The sequence below is a fragment of the Colletotrichum lupini genome, chromosome 6 (genome assembly GCF_023278565.1).
Source record: "Colletotrichum lupini chromosome 6, complete sequence".
Classification (NCBI taxonomy): domain Eukaryota; kingdom Fungi; phylum Ascomycota; class Sordariomycetes; order Glomerellales; family Glomerellaceae; genus Colletotrichum; species Colletotrichum lupini.
The window spans coordinates 4,042,547-4,057,907 of NC_064679.1; the positions used below are offsets into that span (position 1 = coordinate 4,042,547).

The window sequence follows — 15,361 nt, forward strand, 5'->3', positions numbered from 1 at the left end:
GCCCTTACCTCCAGTATCTCAGCTCCCCCGAGACCTTTATACAGAGTGTAATGAGCTCGGCTCACGATACCTTCACTTATCGCAAACTGGTTCTCTCATGCCGCTATTCCGAGAATAGACCACAATGCCGAGACAAATGCTGGCATTGGACTCCTCACCATTTGGACCCCGGCCCAGTGCCTCGGTGAGAGACTAAAAAACAGCAATAGCAACAATACGAAGCACTATCGCTGTGATGCAATCGCTTCCAGACATCAACGATCAAAGCATCACGGTACGACTGACTAGGTGTCGTCCAACCCCGGGCCCAGCTCCTCCGCGGCGTACCATGGTGACCTCGTGCTGTTCAGCTGCATGCGCGTCCGAGACCGACGCGGTACGCCGTCAAGATCATGCAGGTACCAAACTGACATCCCCTAGCTGCACTACGGGTCTTGTTCAATCACCGTATTTTATCAAGTTTTTGGCTTCGATAGATTTTGATTCGTGTCCACGAGGGTCGATTTAATCGCTCCTTGGATCAGGCTGCTAGAGACTACTATCGTTTCAGCCACTCTCACAGTCAAGGCCGCGATTTCATCTCGTGAGAGTTCAAGAAACACTCTCGGCATGAGTGCCGTTCGCCAAGCGAATATTGCTGACTCACATCTCTATATCAAGCGGAAATTCGACCAAAACCTTGTGTTATCTCCCAGAATGAGACAGAGAAGAGTAAATGAGGGGGACAAGATCACGCACTTGAGGTTCAACAAGACCAAACCAAGAAGCGAAAGGCGACACAAACTAAAGGTAGAGGGGTTCACTCACAGCAATCACGCGCCGAGGCGAAAGATGAGAACTCACTCAAGTCAGACAAGATGTGTAGAACAAAGCCAGAAAAGCCTCCAATTTTCTTTTCAATCATTACATCCATGATGCGCCTCCCCTCGTACAGTCATTATACCGATGACACACAAAGAACCGACCCATGGCCACCCCAAGGGGCCGACAATATTAACAGGCATGATCAACTCAAAACGCGTGCAAAATAGCAATGAACCCATGATTCGTAAGACTCTCCCCTTCTCTCACTTCCCGTATTCCATCATCGCGCCATCGTCGTCTGTTGCGTGGCTTGCTGAATCTGGCCTTGACCATGGCCCTGCACCCGTGTCCGCACGATGTAGTCCTGGTTCTCGATCGTCACGCTCTTCGTCATATGGTTCACCTTGTAGACACCAACGAGACGGGCAGCCAGCTCGAACATGTTGTTTCGGAGCGAAATGACAATGAACTGGGCGTTCTTCGTGCGCTCTTTGATGTAGTTGGCAACGATTGAGACCTGAAAGTGACCATGTTAGCAAGGATGAATCGCAACAACTAATGGCGAGGGTAGGAACTTACGTTTCTGAAGTCCAAGGCAGCGTCAATCTCGTCCATGACGTACAGTGGCGTTGGCTTGTAGTGGTGCAGTGCAAAGACAAGCGCCAAACTGCTCAGTGTCTTCTCACCACCAGACAAGTTGCTGATGTTCTTCCACGACTTCTTCGGGGGCATGACACTGAAGAGGATACCTTCGCTGAAGGGGTCCAGGGAGTCGACCAACTCAAGCTCGGCGTTACCACCCATTGTAATCATTTGGTACATCTCCTTGAGGCGGAGAGAGATGGTGCTGAAGCCTTCCATGAAGCCCTCCAGACGCAGGCGACGGAGTTCGTCACAGCGCTTCTTGGCTGCGTCGCGTTGGTCGACGGCGGTCTGAAGGTCGGATGAGCGGGCGGCGTGCTCCTCGACACGGCGACGGTACTCGGCGAGAACACCGAGATCGACGTTGACGTTTTGTGTCTTCTCCTCGAGAGCGGCGATTTCTCCCTTCAGTTTCTCCTTGCTCATGTCCGCAAGCTCATCAGGAGTGTAAACGGGCAGCTCGAGTGCTTGACTGCTTGGTTGAGATGGCAGCTGAGACTCGTCAGACTCTTCCTCATCGTCCTCATCCTCGGCTTCGGCGGATGGCTGGGAGTCCTCGCCAGTGACAGCGTCCTGGGTCACTGTCTTGTCACCATCCGCTTCTGCGTCATCATCTCCTTCAGCAGCTGTCGGGGCAGGGGCGACCTTGGGTGCAGGGTTAGAGGTTCCGGTCAGGTCGTCCACGTTCTGAAGCACCAGCTTAGACAGCTTGTCGTTCCAGTACATGAGTCTCTTTTGGTTCTCAGTCAGGACCTTTTGGTTCTCCTCAAGCTTGTTGCGCATCTCGATCTCGCTGGCCCGAGTAGCATTCAACTCGGCGGTCTTCTCATCGAGCTCGGCCTTGACGGATGTCAGCTCTTGTTTCTTAGCTGCCAAACCCTCCTCGGCCTCGTCGACTTGGCCACGAAGAGACTCGGCCTTTTCGCCTTGGTTTTCTATCTCATGCTCGAGCTTCTCAAGGTCGCGAATAGCCACCTCAATGTCCTTGGTGGCCTTGGCGTGGTCTCTCTCGAGCTTCGTCTTTTGCTTCTCGGCCTTGACCTTGCGAACTTCGGCGTTGGATGTCTCCTCGTTTTGAGAGACAATCTCCTCTTTCAAAGAGTCGACGTTGGCTTTTTGCAGGCGAAGCTTCTCACCACCAACCTGCATGATCTTGTCTTGCAAAGCCTTGATCTCTTCCTCAACTCCAGATGTCTCGTCGTGGAGCTTCTCAACCTCCTTATTGAGCTTAGCAATTTCCTTGCGAAGAGCCGCAATGCGGTTATTATCCGAGGCGGAGGGTTGGTGCTCCTTGCTCAACTCCTTGATGCGACGATGGGCATCGGCCAAGTTCCTAGCCGCGCTGTTGATCTCAAGAGTGATCTTCTGCATCTTGGTGTCGAGCATAGGGATCTGATCATTGAGTTCACGGACTCTTGTCTCAAGCTCGCGCTGCTGCTCCTGGAAGTCTTGAAACTTCTCCTCGAGAACATCGCGATCTTCCTCAAGCTTCGAGACCTGTTCCTTGGAAGTCTCGGCAACAAGCTTCGAAGACATCAGACCTCGCTTGACAGTTGTACCACCACCAGACATGGTACCAGACTTGTCAATCAGCTCGCCGGCCAAGGTAACCACGCGCCATCTCCTGGCACCGTAAGCGATTCTGTTGGCCTGAGCCAGGTCGTTGGCCACAAGGGTATCTTGAAGGGCGTGGTAGAATGCTGGGCGGAACCTCTCCTCCTTGGGGTTGACCAGGTCAAAGAGGCGAGGCGCATTTTCGGGGGTTTGGATGGCATTCATGTCTCGAACTCTCAGTTTGTCCAAACACATAAAGTTACCACGACCCAAGTTGGTCTTGCGAAGGTACTCAATGCATTGCTGACCAGCTTCGACGGTGTCGGTGACAAAGTTGTCGAGGGCACCGCAGGCCGTGGAAATGGCCACATCGTACTTTTGGTCAATTGCGCCGAGGTTGCCGAGTCTTCCGTGGAACCCGTCGATACGACCGGACTCGCGCATGCGCATCAGAGCGGTGAGAACGTTGCCCTGAGTCTGCGTCTTAGACAAACTTGAGCGAGCCTCGTCCGCCTTCTGTCTGGCGTTAGACACCTTTGCGCGAATCTTGGGTTCGTGGGCATTGAATCGTGTCAACTCGTGCTCAGCCTCCTTTCTCTCTTCCTCCAGCTTGGCCTTCTCGGCCTGGCACTCTTTGAGCTCCTCAGTCTTGGCAGCGCGAGCATCCTCAATGGCAGCAATCTTTGCCTCCGTTTCAGAAATGGCCACAGCACCAGCGTTGGCCTTCTCCTCGAGGATGTTCATCTCGCTCTCTGCAACAGCGATGGCTGATTGCTTCTGGTTGATCTTCTCCTTCCAGGGCTCCAATGACTTTTGCTTGACTGCAATCTGGTCGGAGAACTTTTGAGTCTTGCCCTTGAGGCCCTCACGAATAGTCGCGAGCTCCGCCTCCTCTTCTTGCACTCTGATTTCGAGTGATGCGATTTCTTGTGCGCGGGTCTCAATCTCCTCCGCGCATTGGGCGATGGTCTCGTCTGCTTCAGTAGCGGACTTTTCGGCGTTGGCGATGGTCTTGTCCAGCTTCTTCTGCTTGTCGTTGAGGAACTTCTTCTTCTCGTCAAACTTGACGCGCTCTTGCTCGAACTTGGCCATCTCCTTAACAAGAGCCTCAGTTTCTTTCGCTTGCGCCTCAAACTCCTTGCTTCCACGAGAGTATGACTTTTGGAGCTCCTTGATGACCTTTTCGCCGCCATGATGCTTCTCCAACTCATCGTCGAGCTGCGCCTGCATCTGACTGATTGCTTCCTCAGTAACAGCAACGTTGTCGTTACACTCGCCAATGTAGAGTTGGTACAGCGCAGACTTCTTTGTTGTGAGCTCGTTCTCGTCGCGGATGTATGCAATAGCCTTGTTCTTCTTGTCTTCGAGGCCGTTCTTCTCCTTCTCAACGTGTTGAACGCGACCACTCTTCTCCATGCAGATTTCATTGAGAGTCTCAACCTCGGTGGCGGATTCCTCAATAGGCGTCTTGTACTTTGAAGTGCCGATGATATCCTCCAGGTATTCGAGAAGACCGTCGTCATGTTCGTTGGCAGCCTTCGGCTTCATCTGGGCTATGGACTCGACCTCACCCTGCAGAATCAGGAAACGTTTGTGGTCAAGGTCGATGCCGCGGTCGCGAAGGAGGGTGGTGACTGTGGTGAAGTTGGAGGCTTTGCCGTTGATGTAGTATGTGCTAGAGTTGTTCTTGAAGGCTTTGCGGGAAATGATGAGATCGGAATCGGGAATGACTTCATGTCCACCACCGGGCTACGTATGGTTAGCGACTATTCGCGCGAAACATTTGACGCAACTAACCTGATCCATGACTTCTCTGAAGTGCACAGAGACCTCGCAATGGTCCAAATTCGGGTGCTGGGCGGAATTGTGAATCAAGGCAGAAAGCTTGCCCTGACGCATCTTGCTGGCACGGAAGCCAAAGACGAACAAGAGGGAGTCAATAACGTTGGATTTTCCAGAACCGTTAGGGCCAACAACGGAGGAGAATGATCCATGGAAAGGACCGACTTCCTGACGACCAGCATAACTCTTGAAGTTGGTAAGAATCAGGTAGGAGATGACCAGGCGAGGCTTGGGAGTTGTGTCCTCGACCACCGGCACGGCCAGGGTGCGCGACTTCAAGACAATGTCCATCGGCTTCTCCATGACGGTGTCCATCGCGCGTACAGGCTTGAAGGTGGCCTGCGTCTCGTCTGCAACCGGTCTCTGCTCGTTGACTGAAGAAGCTGTGATGTCGGCGAGAGGCTCTGCATGGACCCGGGAGGGCTCGGGAGTAGCGGATGGCTTGCGTATGGATGCTGGTGTCGCAGACTTGGTGGAAGCTCTAGGCGCAGCGCTCATCCTGGGCTTTCTGGGAGACGGCTTTCTTGCTGAGGATGGCGGCTCTTTCTTGCTAATAGTTTGGTCGGGGTCGAAGATTTCGCTAGGCTCTATTGAGGGAGCGATGTCATGCGCCGAGGGGTCTTCGGCAATGGATGTCTCGTCCGCCCTCGATGGTTCCTCCACTGCTGAAGGCGCCTCTGCGATGGACGTTACATCTGCAACCGAAGCATCCTCCTCAAGCTTCGTGGCCTCCTCGGCCACGGTAGTGTCGGCATTCTTCTTAGGTCTGCCGCGGCGGCGAGGCGCTGTTGGAGCAGGCGTTGATGAGGGGGCAGCGCTCTTGCGGGCGCGTGTTGGTCGGCGCACTGGGCTTTTTGATGGCTCGGGGGCGAACTCTTCCTCGCTCTCTTCCTCTCTCTTTACGGTGGTGTTTGCGATCTCATCGTCGTCGGATGAGTCGACGATGGCCTGGCGGCGCGTCGCACGGCGTGGGCGGGCCGACATTATGCTTGTGGTAAGGTTGTAGGTTAGTCGTGTGTGAAGCGAATGAACGCAAAGGCAAAAGTGCGTGGGGTATCTCAATCAAGGTGACAAGAAGCCAAGCAAGAATGAAAAAGAAAACGCAGCAGGCGCAAAGTGGTGCTGCGGTAATAGAATCTGGTGATGTCGGATGCGAAAAGGGAAAAGGGAAAACGCAATTGTGTTGTTTGCTCCCACACTTTCCCCCACTTTGATTTGTTTGAATCGCTCACCGATTAGGTCGATTGTAAACAAACAGCCCACACCGCCCGCCCCCACCCGCCACAAGGCTGCGGAGACACGTCAAGTCGCGACTGTGGCTGGTGCTTCCTATCTTCCGAAGTGTGGCTGAAGCTCTACATCGATCTTTGCCCGGCGCAAAGCCGTCGCATTTCATCCCGCCAACTCAAAAAAAGACGACCAAAACACTCCGCCTAAACTGACAGCAAGCTTGTGGTCTCCAGTATCCTACAGAGGCATCGCTGATCCACCACACCTCAAGATGTTCGACTACACCAACTTCGATCACGTCTTTGGGGCGGAGCAGTTCCCTTACGATCGCAAGTCCGTTCAGGAAATCGACACCTACCGCAAGAGCCTCGATGGCGCCCTCTTCATCGACCGGGTCCTGAAAGCCTTGGGTCTCACCAAGTGTATGCTTCCTCCCAGTTGCTTCGAGATCTTCTATGACTGACGTTGGAAATCAGCCAAGATATATCCTCCCAAAACCGAGAATGCTCTGCGCACACTACACCAGCAATTATGCGAAGCCACCATGTCAGCGCACCACCGACTCTCGATCTTCTACTACATCCTGCTCGACTTTGACACGAGCCAGACTAGATCCCAGGCATCGTCAAAGTTCGCCGTCACGTCCGGTGTTCCCAAAAACTATCAGATCTTCATGAAGGGTCTTTGGCTTCTGGATCATCAACAATTCGAGGTACGCGCCTCTGACCAAACTATTGTCACTGGGCAACACTTCACTTACTAATTACTCGAACTACCAACAGAAAGCACTCGAGTATATTGCGCACCCTTCCCTAACTACCGACTTTGCCGATGAGATCATGACAGCGCTTGTGCGCAATGCCCCCGACGGCGACTACACCCTGCCTCTCTCATACTTCCACACTGTCCAGCCAATTCTCAAGACATCCGAGGCTCTCGAGCTTCTCTTCGACGCCATGTCAAGAACTAGCGTCACTGAAGCCCTCTACTTTTCCAGAACCCACGCCGATGCTGTCAGGGCACAGCTGTTCCGCCAGCTTGTCTCCAACGTGATTGGCGCTCCTGCGAACGAAGAGACAGCCGCAAGGTCAACTGAGCTTATTGGGTTGCCCTTTGATGCGGCAGAGGAGGCCTGGTTCGAGGACTTCCTTTCTCGCGAAGACGGAAAGAAGCTGAAGAGAGCGCGAGACACACTCCTCGTGAGAAAGCTGGTGACGGGTAGGCTAAGTGAAGCTGTGCAGGATAAGAATCATGGAGGTGGCTGGGGAGTGGTACTGGAAGGTGTTAAGAGCGGCCTAGGAGGCCGAGCAGAGTGATTACTTTTCTAACTTCTGAGATATTGACGGGTGTTCTATCCCACGACGGGGACGAGTGGTTGATTTCAGCATAGCGATGGCGTTCGGGCAATGCCCTCAAATTATACCTGGAATATCAAGTGAGACTGAAAAAAGGACTGGTCTTCATAAAGTTCACACTTCAAAACCTAATGACTTGACAAAGCGAGTTACTCCCGCGTCGGCGTCCTGCCATGCATTTGTTGAATTGCGACTGTTCACCTCGGTGACGCCAAGGTGTGATGGTTCCACCGAGATTACACCGAGAAATCCCGCGTCTGACTAAGCTCTGCGTCGAGTCACACCTTGCAGGTCACCCCCCGGCCGCCCGCACCGCCCGCCCACACCATGGAGTCCAGTCACTTTAGCTGCGTCAACCGCTTCCGCCGCCTTACGCCAAATCACCCGTCCTTCACCGTCTCTCATCTCGCGCGTTACAACTCACTTTTCATTCCCCCCTCGTGACGGCGATGTGCGGTGATGATGCTTCGCTCGCTTAACACCTCTCCATCTCTTGTTCCGTTTGGAGTCACCATTGCGTCGGGACGATGAGCAACCCCGCTAAAGGCGTCAAATTTGTCGGCTCCGACTCTTCGGGGCTTCCCTTGAAGCGGAAGCAGGTTCTGCAGGCCTGCGAATCATGTCGCAGAAAGAAGGTCCGCTCAAACCAAAAACGATTCCACTCGACTAAGACGCATTTCTTCTTACATGACAATTATAGAAACGCTGCATCCACGGGGAACCTCCGCCGTTGGAGCCCGCCCATGACGGGTGTGCGGGTTCTTCGCCGCCGGACAATGCTGGGTTGGTTTCCTAATCAGGCAACTTTGATGATCACCTTTGGCTGACTGAACCCTTTCTTCCCAGACAACATGTCATCGCCGGAACTGGTTCGCCAAGCAAACATCGTTACTCGGCGTCCGTGACCGCTGATGCCGTGCTGTCCACGACCCCTGTTCGCCGTGAATCTGCCACGGCGGGCCATTCAGAGCCAGCGCAGACTCCACAGACGCGCTTCGTTGGCGATCTTAACCCGGAGGGCATGTTCGCCGAGGCCGCCGACTCAGATCCGGCCGCTAATCCTACACAGAAGGCCGAGGTGGGTGTCTGGCTTCCGTCACTCAATGCCGCTTCGGCACAGTCGACCACCTCCGTTGTTTCGCGTCCGTCGGCCATTATCGACAAGGTCTTGCTGCCTTATGTCAAGCAGAATTGTCTCACCTGTGTTCCACCGGAGAAGGATTATAAACATCTCCACAAGGTGTACCGAGACAAAATCCATCCTATTTTCGGCCTTGTCCCAGACGAGGCTTTGGATGATGGCGATTCCCCAGCAGCTATTGTCATGCGACAAGTGGTATGCCTCGCCGCTGCCACTGACCCTGACATGAAAAGCCATCTGCGCCTCGCTACGCAAGGGAACAAGAGGCTCTCGTACCAAGACTTCTCCCAGACGTTGTCTAGCTCTATACGGGCCATCCTGGATACGAGCTTGATCTCGGACCGGACGATACACATACGTGCCTTGTGCATGCTATCACTGTATGCCCAGCCTTCAGGTGCTGATGAAGCAGATTTGCCTGCTCAACTTGGCGCCAGGGCCGCGCACCATTCGCAGACCCTTGGGCTGCACCTCTTTCACTCCAGCAACGACTCTCTTGATACCCTTTTTTGCGCTGTTTGGGCACTAGATCGTATCAACGCGGCGACCTACGGAAGACCTTGCGTCCTGCACGAGGGTGACATCGGTCCCGGGCTAGACGACTGTTTCCGCAGACAAGCGCCCTGCTTCCAACTTTTCCTATCGGTCGTGCAGTGGCTGGATAAGGTGATTGAGCTCTATCGTCCGGGTGTTATTGCTCAGTCGCTGGAAGCAAAGCCCTTTATCGATCTACCAGTCCTCGAGCCTATGATCCTCGAAGCCAATGCGTTGCAGGTTCCCACGCCGCTTCTTGGTATGTTCAAGAAGCTCTTCTCTCACCCCATGTCAGTATGCGATACTAACCCTCAAAAGCCACAATAGAGGTCTTCTACCACGCCGTAATCATCCTCTCATGCCGCTTATCCAGACCAGGACCCCCAGCACAATACGCATCATCAGTACCACCGCCCTCAGCAAACGCACGACGCTCTCTCGCAGCCGAGCGAATATCCTCCGCCATCCGCCGCGATCACCTCAGCCCGGTCCCTCTCGTCCCATATGCCCTCTCTCTAGCCCTCAGCGTCGAGTACCGCAAAATGCGACACAGTGCCCTCCCCATGTTCCGCGCCCGCGCCCGCAGCGCATTCAAGTCCAACTCGGAGCTCATGAAGCGGTTCGGCGACGTCTTCTGGAGCGCACGGGTCGTCGCGGGACTGGGCGAGCGAATCCTGCGAGAGATGGAGCGGGCTGCAAACTCCATTGCCCAAGAAGGGGGTGCGGCTTTGCCATCGGCTGCTGCTGTTGTTGACGTACCTGTGAATGGTAAAATCGACGAGCCTTTGGTGGTTGACGGGGCACCGGCCGAGCCGCCGTCGGCTCCCTTGGCTCCTGCGTCAACCGCCGAGCTCCCGGCGCTGGAAGCGATTGACTTTTCGATTGTCGATGCGATGCCGCATCTAGATGTCTTTGGCCACTTCGATCCGAGCTTCAACCTATCGGCAGTCGATAACGCTTTGGAGGCTAACCTCGATATAGGGCTGCCCCTCAACTGGGGTGAGTGGGATCAATTTGCTGGTTGAAGATTCCTCTCCACGTACCGATTCGAATGATTCCTTCTACCACACCAAGATTCAGGATTCCCCACGCCTCAGATGCATTGATGGCACAACGTTTGGCTGAGATATCCAGGCTATCGCCAGACCATCAGTCACGGCATGTTGTGGTGATTACCTACCCAATGACATCTTATACCCATTAACTCACGTGTCCGTGGACCGCGTTACAAGCTCACTCTACCGACTTGAACACTGCGTAGCTATATCACAGCAAACCAAAGGTCTAGGGGTTTTGCAGGATATGCATGGCTACTGATATCCTCCTCAAGAGGTTGGCGCACTAATACCGCCAAAGAGACTCGAGTTGCCCCGGAAGCATCGATGTGGTTTACATGTGTTCAAGACACGGAGCCCATGCAACCGTCAAGAACTTCAGTCCTTTGAATGTGGGAACAGTCTCATATACCAAGGACAATGCGGATGGCAAAATAGAATATCAATGTTGCTCCGTAGAATTCAATACCATACGATATCTGCCCTTGCATATTAAGTGTGGTTAAATCGTAAAAGCCACATCCACCAAACGATTTGCATCGTGAGGCTCCATCGAATCAAATTTTCTTTGCGTCATAGTTAATGACAGCAAGAGAACTAGATCGTGATTCGAAAGAAACAAAGATGAACTGTCTGTGGCATTATGTAGGACCACCAATCTTTGTGGGTACACTTGTACTCGAACTCGCAACCCTTTCGGGACCAATCACGCTTTACCATTCCGCCACTAGGTCATGGACACTTCGAACGCTGCTCATGCCTTTTCTCGCAATTCTGCTGCCTGAGTATGCTCGCGGCGGGAGGTTTGCGAAAATGTTGTGAATATTCCCATGAAGGTACGTACTCTAGCAGGAGTACGCAGATGCGCTTCGACCAATGAGCGGCCAAATGCATGATGCTTCCATGTCGATGACTAATCCTCTGAGATCTCCACTTTATTTTGCCGATGGTCCGGTCGCCACCATTTGCTGACCACCGGGAAAGCTTCAAAGCTCCACGAGGATTATCAATCGGCCATCTGTCGCACAAAGAGCGAGTCACTCTCGCAACCTCATCTATGAGCCTCTCGTATTGAATATCGCGTTGAATATGGCTCCGCCTTTGAACTTGCTAATCCGCGCTCTCGTGGCCTTCGAGGATGTGATTATCCGCCAAGTATGCGACTCCCTCCATCCTCCCCGCCCTACGCAGCAAGCTAACCTCGAATGTCAATCTACAGATCCTTAGAAGTCCTGGCTTCCACCGCGGCGTCGGTCGAATCCACCGATACGTCGACGAGAAGCGGAATGGGCCTATGCCGCATGAGCCGCTGCGCCAAGGACAGGCGACTGGTAGGTTCGAACTTGAGAGTCACGCTGGGAGGGAGATGGTTGAAGAGAGGGTAGCTGACGTGCTGAGTTATAGCGAATCCTGAAGACCGAGGCTTTTTGCAATATTTTATCGAGGAGCTGAAAAATCAGTTCCGGGGAACGACGAATCCGCCCCCGCCGGGACCGCCGAAGCGATGAATGAATCCATTTCAGAGAGCATACACTGCCGCGAGTTGGAAATATCTTCCGAGACAGAAGTGCACACTGTAATCTGGTCTGGTTTGGCGTCCGCGTGCAGGCCAAGTTAGTGCCGGCATCACATTATCAAAAAGCTACCAGACGAAGTCTCCGAAGCGAAGGATACAGCGATGCCTATGCGTTTCATTACTTGGGCCATAGAGGCAGCCCGGAACTCTACTCAACAAACACCTATTACGATACACTGGCCTTAGGATTGCCAGCGATATTGGGACACCCATCTTTTGGGATTACTGGGAGAGCATCACGCCGAGCCCGCGAGGCGCCGTCAGATCCCACCCAAAGATGTGGGCCAACATGATGGCTTGAGGTTGGCAGACTATAAGGTATCCATCGCGCCAGCTCAAGAAGGCCGAAGAAAGGGTAGGAGAACAGCTGCCCGCTGTGTGCCCAGATCACAACGACTCGGCGCTTTCGGGTGCGGGGCCGGCAAGTCGGGTCGATCAGCGTGCCGGGAGCCGTGTACAAAACATGAGCCGCAGAGCGCATTCGTCTGATGTTGACAAACTGCACTCCATGAGTCGGAAGAAACCGAGCAGCTCGCAGATATCCCCTCCCCTCCTAGGCGAATAATTGCCTTTTGGAGATACGTAGTAGCGAATAGCATGATGATCCGAAGAAAGGAAACAAGCTTTCCAGATCCGGGGCCCCTTCAATCTCTCCGACCCCATATTGTGAATCAAGTAAGTAGGCGACAACGGTCAAGGGTTGAACACGTCAAACCAATTAAGCATCTCAATACCCGCCCGCTTCGAAACAAGCGTAAATTGACTCCAACCGGCGACTGCCATCTGCGTAGCCCTGGCCCTGGCCTCTGATTGAGGGGTAAGTCGGAGAACGGAGGCAAGCAAGCAAAGTTGCCTCTTTCGGCCAGCGGTAGTCTACGTGATACAACCCTCCTTGGTGTCGTGATATTTCCTCTTCGGGCACTCTGAGAGCGACACTCCGCCCTCAAAAGAGAATGGTCTTCTCCCATATGCTGCAAACGGGCCCTTTCTGCATCTCACGTACCTTCCATCTTCTTGTTTCGGAGCAACTTCCGCTCTCTTCGCCGCCACCATTGCAGCTTTCAGCTCATTCCATTCGTTAAGATCGCGATCATGATCGCGTGGGATTTTCCACCAAGCGCAGTGATGCGTGTTTTGGCAGCTGGCCTGGCCTTGTAAGTCAATTTCGGTCCGTGATGATGAGTGGTTTTCTTGTATGTTTAAATGCGAACGCGAGGCAAGTGCTCTAGCATTTCGTGTAAAACCAGCCAGGCTCCCTCGAGACAATCCTGAGGGTGCATTTTTCGAAATTCTGTGAGCGTCACAACCCCATATCTTCATCTCTCGCGATGAGATCAGACATCAGCCTCACCGTGCTAGTGGCATTGGCCCAGATAACCTCCGCCCAACAAACGCCGTACGGCCAATGCGGTGGCAGCGGCTGGACGGGACCGACGACATGTACAGCCGGATGGCACTGTGAAAAGGCAAACGAGTGTAAGTCTCTGCCCAGGTCCCTCATGAACAACATCTAATTCCAGTGCCAGGGTACTCACAGTGTCTCGAGGGATCTGGCTCCTCGCCAACCACTCTTCTTACGTCAACTTCGAGGCCCCCTGCTGGAACAACGACAACTTCACGCGCGACAAGCTCATCTCATTTAACAAGCTCTATTAGATCTTCGTCTGCCAGCGCAGCGCCCACGGCTTGTTCTGGTTCTTTTAGCGACATCTCTGGGGCGGATTATGTCAAGGCTATGACCCCGGGGTGGAACCTGGGCAACACTCTTGATGCTATCCCTAACGAGGGATCTTGGAACAACCCACCTGTTGTCGAACAGACGTTCGATGATGTTAAGGCTGCCGGTTTCAAGAGCGTTCGTATCCCGGGTGAGTCTATATCCATATCTAATATGTGTCACCATCGATATTGACGGTACGGCAGTCACCTACAATGATCACTTCACCAGCGCAGCGCCCAACTACACCGTTGACGCGGCATGGTTGCAACGTGTTTCGGATGTAGTTGACATGGCCACTGCCCGAGGCCTTTACGTTCTCACAAACGTCCATCACGGTAAGAACACCCATTTCTATCCATCTATCAACAAACTGACGCGCCATGAATAGACTCCTGGAACTGGGCCGACGTGACAAAAGCGACCTCAGATGCAGAAATTCAAGCCCTGAATGACAAATTCTACAATCTCTGGCTCCAAATCGGCCGCAAGCTCGCCTGCAAGCCCAACCTCGTCTCCTTCGAATCCATCAACGAACCCCCCGCCACAACAGCCGACCACGGCGCCCGCATAAACACCCTCAACGACCTCTTCCTCAAAGCCCTCGCCGACAGCGGCGGCTTCAACACGCGCCGCGTCGTCAACCTCGTCGGCGGCGGCATGGACGCCACCAAGACGACGCAGTGGTTCAAGGCGCCCGCGAGCATCAAGAACCCCTGGGTGCTGCACTACCACGTCTACAGCCCGTACGACTTCATCTTCTCCGCGTGGGGCAAGACGATTTGGGGCTCGGACGCGGATAAGGCTGCCATGAGAAACGAGATGGCGATTGTGAGGGGGAATTTCTCGGATGTGCCGCTGGTGATTGGGGAGTTTGACGCGAGTCCGCTGAATACTGAGCCTGCTGCAAGGTGGAAGTGGACGGATCAGTTTGTGAGGACGGCGGCGGAGTTGAATACTGCTGTTGTGATTTGGGATAATGGGTTGGATCACCTTGATCGCAGTGCCCATGCCTGGCGAGACCCGACTTCGCTCGCCATTCTGAATACCGCCGTCAAGGGGGTGAAGAATTCCTTGCCGGATAGCACTACGGATGCATCAGCCACGACGCAGTCATCATCCGCATACATCTGGAACAAGGTTGGCACTGCGCTGGCGGATCAGACTCTCCCCTGGTTGTTCAACGGCAACACCCTACAGTCAGTAAAGACCAACACTGGAACCACGTTGGCTGCGAATACAGATTACACCGCATCAGCATCCTCAATAACCTTCAAGGCCGCCTTTTTGTCAAAGTATTTGAGTGCCACTGCTGCGCCAGGGAGCAAGGCGAACCTGACCTTGGCGTTCTCCGCGGGAGCGACGTCGCAGGTCGAAATCGTGCAGTGGGATGTCCCGGTGGCGAGTGCGACGAGCTCCACGGCCGTTGCGGGAGCCGACTTGAAGATCCCCGTCACCTACAAGGGACTCAAGACGGTTGCTGCTGTTAAGGCTTTGCGGAGTGATGGGGTTTACTTGTTTGATGACTGGACGCAGTATCTTGGACCGTTGCAGCAGGCTCATATTGTAAGTCATCCTTTCCAAACGGATCCTGGAAACCATGGTTCCTTTGGGTCGGGCTGTAGAAGAGCACGTACTGACATCGATGATAGACTTTCAACGGGCAGTGGAACTTTGACGGCGGCAACATCATCCTACCTTCTGCTACGGTTCAGGCTGTTATTTCCGCTGGGAAGGCGACAACGTTTACTTTTGAGTTTTACCCGAGGGTTCCTGGGAACAACATAACTTATACTTTGAACCCATGAGTAAATGTTCTGGAGCGAAGCTGTTTTCTAGGCTATGAGCTTTGAGCAAATCTGTCGGATTGGAAGTCCAATTCGACCGCGGCATCCAGCCGACTGCGCAGGG

At 53.7% G+C, this 15,361-nt stretch overlaps 4 protein-coding genes across 4 annotated transcripts; 3 read left to right on the forward strand and 1 right to left on the reverse strand.

Annotated features, from left to right (window-relative positions):
* Positions 1–1,084: 1,084 nt before the first annotated feature.
* Positions 1,085–5,826, reverse strand: CLUP02_12682 (RecF/RecN/SMC N terminal domain-containing protein; the record flags this gene model as incomplete). The annotated part of the gene is made up of 3 exons (XM_049291645.1): positions 1,085–1,321; positions 1,384–4,749; positions 4,798–5,826. The coding sequence occupies 3 exons, from the start codon at positions 5,824–5,826 to the stop codon at positions 1,085–1,087; spliced, it is 4,632 nt and encodes a 1,543-aa protein (XP_049148791.1).
* A 104-nt stretch (positions 5,827–5,930) lies between these two features.
* Positions 5,931–10,306, forward strand: CLUP02_12683 (fungal specific transcription factor; the record flags this gene model as incomplete). The annotated part of the gene is made up of 12 exons (XM_049291646.1): positions 5,931–6,022; positions 6,082–6,164; positions 6,225–6,494; positions 6,549–6,784; positions 6,855–7,384; positions 7,524–7,643; positions 7,706–7,867; positions 7,936–8,062; positions 8,128–8,210; positions 8,274–9,361; positions 9,421–10,105; positions 10,183–10,306. 12 exons carry the CDS (start codon positions 5,931–5,933, stop codon positions 10,304–10,306), a joined length of 3,600 nt encoding a protein of 1,199 aa, XP_049148792.1.
* Positions 10,307–11,147: 841 nt separating this feature from the next.
* Positions 11,148–11,665, forward strand: CLUP02_12684 (uncharacterized protein; the record flags this gene model as incomplete). The annotated part of the gene is made up of 3 exons (XM_049291647.1): positions 11,148–11,312; positions 11,377–11,488; positions 11,562–11,665. Coding segments are annotated over 3 exons (381 nt in total), but the record flags the coding sequence as incomplete, so codon positions are not given.
* Positions 11,666–13,061: 1,396 nt separating this feature from the next.
* Positions 13,062–15,258, forward strand: CLUP02_12685 (endoglucanase B; the record flags this gene model as incomplete). The annotated part of the gene is made up of 5 exons (XM_049291648.1): positions 13,062–13,209; positions 13,260–13,601; positions 13,657–13,788; positions 13,842–15,016; positions 15,103–15,258. The coding sequence occupies 5 exons, from the start codon at positions 13,062–13,064 to the stop codon at positions 15,256–15,258; spliced, it is 1,953 nt and encodes a 650-aa protein (XP_049148794.1).
* Positions 15,259–15,361: the final 103 nt, after the last annotated feature.